Source organism: Lissotriton vulgaris, unplaced genomic scaffold, assembly GCF_964263255.1.
Source record: "Lissotriton vulgaris unplaced genomic scaffold, aLisVul1.2 SCAFFOLD_680, whole genome shotgun sequence".
NCBI classification, from domain to species: Eukaryota; Metazoa; Chordata; class Amphibia; order Caudata; family Salamandridae; genus Lissotriton; species Lissotriton vulgaris.
In genome coordinates, this window is record NW_028248178.1 from 883,036 (window position 1) to 893,633 (window position 10,598).

Genomic DNA, 10,598 nt, shown 5'->3' on the forward strand with positions numbered 1-10,598 from the left:
TGTAAATGTCATGGTACTTATAGAGCGCACTGTCACCAGACGGTCACCTTGCGGTGTCGCCTATTCGGCTTCCTGGTGCTGATACTCATACCGCTGTGGAACCCCTCCTGGCTTTCCCTGTGAAGTGTCCACTCCTGGGCACCCCCAGGGTGAAGCCAGGCATCCTTAGAGCTGTTGGGGCCGGTGTGGAGGCTAAGCAAGCTATTGCCCTGAGTTGCAGCGTGGGGCCCGTGATTAGAATAGGCACCGAGGCGAGAATTAACAGGTCTGAGGAAATTGAGCCCGAGACCCCGCTGAGGCAGGAATCGAACCCTGGTCCCTGGCCAGAACTCTGCATCAGGGTCTGCCGCTATAACCATTGAGCCACACTCCTCCACCAGTGGAGAGTGGATTGTTCGTACCGATGAATCAAGGAGGGAGGGGGACGGAAGGGTGGGGTGTGTTGATTAATGCTGACATGCTGGTTGTGTTCATGTACAATAAAATGCAAATAAAAAGAATAAAAAAGTAATGTGAAGCAGCGCATAGCACTGCTTCGCATCACACATTGAGACCTGCCAAGGGGGGTGCATGGGCGTTCCCGTGCAACCACCCAAGGTTTCTCATGCTAAAACCATTTTACCAAATTCAGTAGATTGGGTTTAGCGTGAGAAAACTGCACCATTTTAAACAAGACACAAGGAAGGAGAAATCAATTAATTTCTCCTTCCTTTTCTGACTTTGCATGCGTGCTGTACTGCGCAACATGCATCCAAAGTGGGAAAAGCCTTCCCTCGTGTCTGACATAGTATTTTGTACAGGAAGGGTGTCCTTCCTGTACAAAGCCGATGCTGGACTCACACACACACACACACACACCCTAGCGCTCTGGTGCTAAGGTGTGTGTTTGATGCAGTGCCGCTGTAATCAGTGCTGACGCAAGGGAAAGGGAAGGAGAGAGCCGCATCTTTGTAAATATGGTGCTCTCCTGTTCCCTTCCTGTCGCGCCACGCAGGGGAGCCTCGCGGGGGAGGGCTGCTCTGCATTGTGTGGAGATTTGGTAAATCTCCCCCAAAATGTCTTTTACAACTAGTTAAACATTGTGAATTCTCATTCCATTATGTTTCAATTTAGTAATTTTAAATATCTTTACATCCAACAGAAAACAAGCCTTGAATGTGTGAAATGACCATCAATAACTAAGCGAATGCTGTAAATCTTCAATAATAGCAGAAATATTGAGCTACAGTATTCAGGAAAACATCAGCGCATTTGGCGACAGGGGAACCTGCACACAAACTGACAGATCCCGGATGAAGTATCAAGGACAGGTCAGTGATTGTAAGAGTCTGAGCTGTGCACCTCCACACCACAAGACAAAGAAATGACCTTAGGAAAATTAAGGCAACAACAATAACAAACCGCCTCCTGTATAAACAAGTGTCCAACACCAGATTTGATCATGGGATCGGTATGATGTGATTACCACAGTGCTCTATTTTATAAAATGATGACAGGCCATCATTCCGTGCTCTAGGAGAATTGTAAACTCTTTCTGGACAAACCACAGTAACCAGAGAAGAGCACAACAGAGCGGAGCCAGACAACTGACGGGTAAAGGAAAGAGGAGTTCTTGTATCTACAATACAATAGACTGTCCTAATTTGCACCGGCCAGAAGGAAGATACATCTTTACCCGCAATCGTGCATAGCTATAATCCAATCTAAAGGCACAATCGCTTACAAAGACACCTTCTACGTATTAGGAGTGTGGTAAATATTTGGTGGCTATTGTAATTTATTGTTAAATCAGAAATCAAACGTGTAAAATACCGCTCACATATTAAATGTGTGAAAAAAACACAAGTGCTTTATCAGCCATGTTGGCCCATCAGGAAATGCATTCATGGGATGTAGACGAATATATACCCGACCCACAGACACTAACCAAGAATGAAGAATCATACACATGCAGCAAGAGCTTTAGTTTGTCATCACTACGCAAGCTTCATCAGCACACGTACACAGGAGAAAAACCATTCAAGTGCAGTGAATGTGTAAAGAGCTTTAGTAGTTTAGCAGAACTACAAAGACACCAGCGAACACACACGGGGGAAAAACCATTCAAGTGCAGTGAATGTGCAAAGTGCTTTAGTCAGTTATCAAGCCTTCAAACACATCAGCGAACACACACAGGAGAAAAGCCATTCAAGTGCAGTGAATGTGTGAAGAGCTTTAGTCAATTATCACACCTTCAAAGACATCAGCGAACACACACGGGAGAAAAACCATATCATTGTAGTGAATGTGACTGTCGTTTTTGCGACTCTTCAGAATTAAGGTATCATCAGCGAACTCACACAGGAGAAAAACCATTCAAGTGCAGTGAATGTGCAAAGTGCTTTAGTCGGTTATCCCACCTTCAAACACATCTGCGAACACACACAGGGGAAAAACCATTCAAGTGCACTGAATGTGCAAAGTGCTTTAGTCAGTTATCACACCTTCAAAAACATCAGCGAATACACCCAGGGGAAAAACCATTCAAGTGCAGTGAATGTAGGAAGAGCTTTAGTCGATTATCAGCCCGACAAATTCATCAGCGAACACACACGGGGGAAAAACCCTACCATTGTAGTGAATGTGACAGTAGTTTTAGTTTCTCTACAACATTAAGGTGTCATCAGCGAACTCACACATTAGAAAAAACATCAAGTGCAGTGAATGTGAAAAGAGCTTTAGTAGTTTAGCAGAACTACAAAGACACCAGCAAACACACACAGGGGAAAAGCCATTCAAGTGCAATGAATGTGGGAAGTGCTTAAGTCAGTTATCAAACCTCCAAAGTCATCAGCGAACACACACAGGGAAAAAACCATTCAAGTGCAGTGAATGTGGGAAGTGCTTTAGTCGGTTATCAAGCCTTCAAAGACATAATCAAACACACACAGGGAAAAGCCATTCAAGTGCAGTGAATGTGTGCAGAGCTTTAGTAGGTTATCATACCTAAAATGTCATCAGCGAACACACACAGGGGAAAAACCCTATCATTGTAGTGAATGTGACAGTAGTTTTTGAGTCTCTTCATCATTAAGGAATCATCAGCGAACTCACACAGGAGAAAAACCATTCAAGTGCAATGAATGTGGGAAGAGCTTTAGTCGATTATCAGCCCGACAAATTCATCAGCGAACACACAAGGGGGAAAAACCCTATCATTGTAGTGAATGTGACAATAGTTTTATCTACTCTACAGCATTAAGGTGTCTTCAGCGAACTCACACATTAGAAAAACCATTCAAGTGCAGTGAATGTGGGAAGAGCTTTAGTCAATTATCAGACCTACAAAGACATCAGCGAATACACTCAGAAGAAAAACCATTCAAGTGCAATGAATGTGGGAAAAGCTTTAGTCAATTATCAAAACTAAAGATTCATCAGCAAACACACACAGGGGAAAACTCCTATCATTGTAGTGAATGTGACAGTAGTTTTCGCTTGTCTACAGCATTAAAGAATCATCAGCGAACACATACAGGGAAAAAAACATTCAAGTGCAGTAAATGTGCAAAGAGCTTTAGTCGGTTATCACACATTCAAAGTCATCAGCGAACACACACGGGGGGAAAATCATTCAAGTGCAATGACTGTGGGAAGAGCTTTAGTCAGTTATCAAACCTTCAAAGACATCAGCAAACTCACACAGGGGAGAAACCATTCAAGTGCAGTGAATGTGCAAAGAGCTTTAGTCGGTTATCACACATTCAAAATCATCAGCGAACACACACGGGGGAAAAACCATGCAAGTGCAATGACTGTGGGAAGAGATTTAGTCAGTTATCAACCCTACGAAAACATCAACAAACACACACAGGGGTAAACCCACTCAAGCGCAATGAATGTCGGAAGAGCTTTAGTCGACGATCAGAACTACAAAGTCATCAGCGAACACACAGGGGGAAAACATAAAAGGGCATTGAAAGTGAGAAGGGCTTTTGTCAATTTTCGCTCCCACACAGCCCTCAGTGGATACACTCCTTCATTTAACTCACATGGAAATAATCCTAGAGATGCAGAGATTCCGAAAAGAATTTAAGAACATCAAAAATAATATTGACCCGTCTAAGGACATAGACAAGAGCAGCACAGTGCAGGTATTGTGAGAGGAATGAATTACGGAAAAAGAAAGAAATTCAAATTATGTATGATATTGAAATACCAATGATAGAAGACCTTAATAGCAGTAAAGAAGAAAAACAGATAACAGTATCTGTAGAATGATAAAAGTGTTTGTTTCCAGTGATTGTTCACTTCCGTACACAAAGCAAAGTGACTTGATGTACCAGGATACACAGTGGGAGACAAGCACAATGTGGATTAAAAGAAAAGAAACATTGTTGATTTTTATTTGGTGAAGAAGAGATACAAAGAAAAACATTCAATCGCACCTGACCACACTACCTGTAAAAGCAACACTGAACAATTCTGGGACTAACAGCGGTATTTTCAGCTAACTTGTCGAATTAGTGATAAACCTTTAAACCCAACACACCCAGAGTGGACATGTTGTTAGGGCTCTGGAGGTGGAAGCTTCATTGGTAAAATGCATGTATTACTATTAACAAATGCCACTGCAGTATATGTAATGAACTAAAGCAAAGCACAGGTGTTCAAGAAATAACCTATTTTCAGATATAAAAGAGCATATACCTTGGTTTTAAGTAACATTTGGTGCATGTTTTACACACTGTTATCGGTTGATGGTTCAGCTCGTGCCGCGCGCATTATTACTAAATGTGACCCGTGGCTCCTCTCCCACTTGGCTCTCCCTATTCATTTTGTGACTTGCCAAACTCTTCTTTTTACCAGAATTGAGCCATTGTAAGCAGTAGACTCTATTTGAAGAATGTGGTGAAATAGCGAAATCCCACAACAAAAGCATATATGTGCCAGGACAATCAGTTGCACTCCCAGGAACTTATCTTCCACACTTGATTGTCCTTTGTCCTCAAATGTTCTGAAGGATTTGTCGTATAAATGCCTGAAGTGGCAGTGACATTCATGAAGCAAACGCTAACAGGAGTGTGTGGGAGATAGAGAGGGGGAGAGATAAAGAGAGCGAGAGAGACAAAGAGAGAAATGGAAGGAGGGGGAACAGCACGTTATTTGTACTCACCTAAAAATAGAAGAAGCAGCCGAATACATGCCAAATTGTGACATCACCAGAGAAACGGGCTGAACACCTGTGAATTTATATGTTTATTTTTAACACCTATAGACCCATGTCATGCCAATAAACAGGGCACAAGTAAGGAAAATAGTGAAGGAGCCCATTATCATATGCAAATCACTTTTTTTTCAACTTTTTTATTGAGAATCCATGAGGCATAATAAGGAAACAATATACATGATTTGAATGAAAGAGACAAGATACAATATAAACAAACCACCAAAATTAACAATAAAAAGGTAATGCAGATGTCAATTGTCGAATTACATAGCTTGGTATCTGATTGAATTCATTCTTGTAAATCCTGAAATAATTCATGTTATTAATATGAATATTGTACACATTATGCTGGCGACCGCAAACAAAAAGAAGAAGAGAGGAGAATATAACAAATAAGAGCATTGCCGTAGCCATAGTCCTAACAATCAATGAGTTTGATACAATCTGCTAGCACGCCAAGCAGCCACTGGTGCCCAGGTCTTCAACCCCACTTCTCTTAATTTTTTACCCTTGAGTTCATACAGAGCCACCTCCACATTATGTATTCCCAAAAGTCTGGACAACCACATTTGGAAGGTTGGGGCCTCAGTGTCTTTCCAAGCTGCTGAAATTAAAATTCTAAGTACAGCTGTGGAGATAAAAATTAAAGCTTCAGTCTCAATATTTAATTTCAATTTGCTTTGGCATCCTATAATCATGAGTGTCGGAGACAAGGTTATCTGGGCATCCAGCAGCCCTGCCCAGAATGATTCAATCTCTGTTTTAATTGAGTCAAGTTTCTCGCACTGATAAAACATATGGATAATATCAGCTGGACCTTTGCAGCATCTGGGGCAGTCGCTGTTCTCCCTCTTATTTCTTTATTTATTTATTTATTTATTTATTCCATTTGTATGGCGCTCAGCTACCCAATAAGGGTTTCCCGGCGCCTTTGACATTCAGTTGGATTGAAGGAAAATGCTGAGTTGTAATTTAGTACAGTTGTTTCTGGAAAAGCCGGGTTTTTACATGTTTCCGGAAGTTAACGTAGCTTTCCTCTTTCCGGATATGTGGGGGGAGTAAATTCCATAAAATAGGCCCTTTGACAGAAAACGATCTCCCTCCAGTTCTTTGCAATTTGAATCTGGGAACAGTAAAATTCGCTGCAGTTTGGGAGCGAAGGTTTCTTGTTGGCAGGTAGGGGGAGGCCAAGGCTTATAGATAGGTAGGTGCCGTTTTGGTTTTGATTTTAAACATGTAACTCAGGGTTTTGAAGCTGATCCGATGTTCTATCCTGAGCCAATGTAAATCGTTCAGATGTTTTGATACTCTTTCAGACTTTGGTATCCTACACAGGAGTCGTGCAGCGGAGTTTTAGATCATTTGGAGTCGTTTGATCACTGCTAGGTTCGAGCTTAGGTAGAGGATGTTTCCGTAGTCAATACGCGATGTTATTAGTGCATTGACTACGGTTTTTTGTGTGTCAGGGGGCAGCATCCAAATGATTTTCTTCAACCATTTTATTATGGTGAAGCAGAGGCCAGCGACTTTATTTGCCTGCTGTTTCATTGACAGAGTATTGTCAATAATGACTCCTAGATTTCTTACCTGTGTAGCTGGGGAGGGAAGATTACCCAGCTCAGGTGGCCAATGGGAGGGGTTCCAGAGCTCCTTATTCCTTCCCAATAGGAGGACCTCGGTTTTATCCCCATTTAATTTCAACTGGTTGGTGGTCATCCAGTTGAAAATTTTCTGGAGACCAGTTTTGAGTAGAGAAGGGGCTGAGGATCTTGACTCTGATAGGAAAAAAATGATTTGAGAGTCGTCAGCGTAAGACATTAAAGTCAGGCCTGCGCAGTCCGCCAGGTCGGCCAGTGGTCTAAGGTATAGATTAAAAAACAATGGGCTCAGGATGGAGCCCTGTGGGACTCCATGTGGGGCGGGAAACGTGTCTGAGCATGCAATACTGGATTTGATCTGGAAGGTTCTTTCGGTGAGAAAGGACTTGATCCACTGTAGGGCATCGCTGCAAATGCCGTTTCTCTCTAGAGTAGCCAGAAGAGTTTTGTGTGATATGGTATCAAACGCCGCACTCAAATCTAAAAGAATGAGTGCGACTGTTTGACCCTCATCCAGGAGTTTTTGAATTTTTTCCGCTACACACAGTAGGACGGTCTCCGTGGAGTATCCTGCTCGGAATCCTGATTGCGATGGGTGGAGGAGGTTGTTTTCCTCTGTGAAGGTAGTGAGGGCGGAATGGATGTGCCTTTCCATGAGTTTGGAAAATGCAGGGAGTAAAGATATAGGTCGATAGTTAGAGAGGACCGTGGGGTCGGCTAATGGTTTTTTCAATAGTGGGGTTACCATAGCGTGCTTCCAACTCGACTGGACTGTGGAACATTGGAGGGACGCGTTTAGCATGTCTGATATCGTGATCAGGGGGGTGGTGTCAAGTTGTTTTAGAATACAGACAGGGAGAGGATCGCAGGGGGAGCCTGATGAAATGGACTTCAGGGACGTTTTTAGGGAGTCCATGGTTACAAGGGGCCATTTCTCGAGGGAGTTCGCTTTTTCCGGTGGCTTAGGGATATCCTGCTGTGAGCAATTATCATGGGGTCTGGTAGTGATGTTGAGGATAATATTTTCTATTTTATCATTAAAGAATGTCGCAAGGTCTTGGCATTGTTTTTTTGTTAAAGGGTGAGTAGTAGCAGTTGTTTGAGCACCTGCTAGGTCCTTCACTGTATTGAATAAAGTATTTGCTTTGTTTGTGGCATTGTTAATGGAGTTGGCCACGTAACGGGCCCGGGCTTTAACGCAGGAGGAGTGATATGCGTTTCTTGCCTTGTTGTATGTTTTCTTATTTTCATGGTTATAATCTTTGCGCCATTTCCTTTCTAATGCTTTACATTTAGATTTTTCAGTTTTGAGAAGTTCATTAAACCAGGGGGCAGGGGGGCGGTGGAAGTTTCTTTTTGCCTCCGTTAGGGGAAGGCATTGATTTACTGCCATTTCTAACCACTGGTTGGTAGCTATAGCTAGACTTTCCACATTCTGGTTGTGGGAGGGTGTGCTAATTGTTAGCGCTTGATTCAGTTTGTTTACGTCTAGTAATTTCCAATTTTTCATGGAATGAGCATTTCTGGGGGAGAATGGTCTCGTTAGGCTGAAACTGATGAGGTGGTGGTCTGACCAGCATATAGGGCTGGTTAGAGTCCATGTTAAGTCAGGGATATAGTGATTATGGGGTCTAATAAATGTCCTGCCTTGTGCGTAGGACCGGAATTGAGGAGTGATAGGTTTAGGGCAGTTAGATCGTCTATTAGATTACAGCAAGCCACATTTGTTTTGTCCTCAAGATGCAGATTTAGGTCCCCTAGGAGTGTAAAATTTTTGTCGTCCAACAAGAATGGAGCGATGTAGTTTGCTAGGCTAGCTGTCCAAGTATTGGCATTCCCAGGCGGTCTATATATTAGGAGTCCGGAGAAAGTAAAATTGGGGTTAAGGGTGATTTGAAAAGAGGCGGCTTCATAGTCTGGGATATTAACTGGGAGCATATTGCAAGTAAAATCTTTGCGAAATATGATAGCGATACCTCCACCCACTTGGCCTTGTCTATCTCGTCTTGTGATGGCATAGTTGGCAGGGAGAGCAGTTGCTACATCCGGACCGGAGTGTTCGTGTAGCCAAGTTTCTGTAAGGAAGAGAGCACTGGGTGCTTCTTTTAATAAACGGGTGAGGATGTCCAGTTTGTGCTGTGGCAGGGATCTGCAATTTACACTAAAAAAGGAATAATTGCAGCTAGTGCGTTTTGGGCGTTTGGAAGGGATTTGGGATAGGGGTTCTGGTTCCTGGTATGGTTGGATATTTGTGAGTTGAACATTGCAATTCATGCAGTGTGTATTACCCAATGGCGAGAGCACTATGCAGTTGTGATGTATTGCAGGGCGTAAAGCTTTTAATTGTGAGGAGCTCATACCTGAGAGGTGGTTAGAGTAGGGTTCCCTGCCCAATTCCCTGTCCTGTCCCAGACGGGCCCAGACGGGCCCAGACGGGCATGTCTTAGGCTGGTCTTCGGCGTGGCTTTGGCACGGTTGCTGCGCGTCATATGGTATGACTGGTTTTTGTGGAGGACCGGCTATTGTTCAGCTCCGCCTCTACAAGTCAGTTTGCCCAATCAGTGCCTACCCCAGCCTGGAGGCCGGAAGAAGGTACCGCCCTGCACCCTCCCCACAAACAAGCCTAGCGCTTGCGGAGGACCGGGGCTACAGGGGACACAATTTATTTCCAGAAAGGTATTTAGGAGATGGGTTTACACAGTTTACATCACACGGTGCTGGTGGAAGAGATAGTGTCGACCATTTAGGATTCGCCCTGGGAAGGCCCTAGGGCCCAATGGGCTACCTGTGGAGCTCTATAAGCTCAAACCAAACGGCCTGGGTGAGCACCTCAAGCGGATGTTCAAGGAAAGTAGGGAGCTAGGTAGTCTGCCCCGTGACCAGCGGATAGCCACAGTCGTGGCAATCCCCAAGGTGGGGAAGCCTAAAGAGTTCTGTGCCTCCTATAGGCCTATATCATTGGTCAACGTGGAACCAAAACTCCTGGCCAAGGTTTTGGCCAACAGGATCAGACTGGTCCTCCATACCGTGGTGCACCCAGACCAATCAGGCTTTATGCCTCACTGCAATACAGCGTTGAATCTACAACACCTCCATGGGTTGCTGGGCTGCTGCCACCGGCTACGCAGAGAGGCAGTGGTGGTGTCATTACATGCGGCCATGGCTTTCGATACCCTAGAGTAGCCGTACATGATGGTAGTACTTTGAAAGTTGGGGTTCGGCCCTAGCTTCATTAGCTGGGTACAGCTCCATTATGCAGATCCATTAGCTCAGATCATGGTCAACAACAAACTTTCAGAGGCCTTCAGTTTAGGGAGGGGAACGCGACAGGGATGCCCCCTCTCACCCCTGCTATTTGCTTTGGCCCTCGAACCATTGGCAGCGTGGGTGAGGCAGACCCCCTCTCTGCAGGGGATACGATGGGCAGACGGCTGGGAGGATAGGATCTCGCTTTACGCGGACGACATCCTCCTGTACCTCACAAAGCCACATGAGTCCCTAGCGGCAGCACTAGACATTTTCTGGAGGTTTGGGGAGTACTCCGGTTACAGTATTAACTGGGGGAAATCTCTCATTTATGTTTTGCGCGGACCCCCTCCGCAGATACCTGCCGATTGCCCGATCCAAATAGCCAGCGACGGGTTCACATACCTAGGCATTTACATATCCATAGACTGTGCCGCACGGTACGAGCGAAACCTTTTGCCTCCCCTGCGGTGGCTCCAAAGAGACATAGCGGTCTGGAAGAACCTCCCACTATCGCTACTAGGCCGGGCCGCCCTATTTAAAAT

At 44.4% G+C, this 10,598-nt stretch overlaps 1 protein-coding gene across 1 annotated transcript; it reads left to right on the forward strand.

Moving 5' to 3' along the window:
• The first annotated feature begins 1,859 nt into the window (after positions 1 to 1,859).
• LOC147664900 (uncharacterized) lies at positions 1,860 to 3,948 on the forward strand. The gene is made up of 2 exons (XM_086949914.1): positions 1,860 to 2,694; positions 3,350 to 3,948. Exons 1-2 carry the CDS (start codon positions 1,860 to 1,862, stop codon positions 3,946 to 3,948), a joined length of 1,434 nt encoding a protein of 477 aa, XP_086806040.1.
• Positions 3,949 to 10,598: the final 6,650 nt, after the last annotated feature.

Coding starts and splice junctions, on each gene's coding strand:
- LOC147664900 (XM_086949914.1), top strand. CDS start 1,860: ATGTTGGCCCATCAGGAAATGCATTCATGGGATGTAGACGAATATATA. Junction 2,695..3,349: donor CACATTAGAAAAAACATCAA/GTGCAGTGAATG, acceptor GAATACACTCAG/AAGAAAAACCATTCAAGTGC.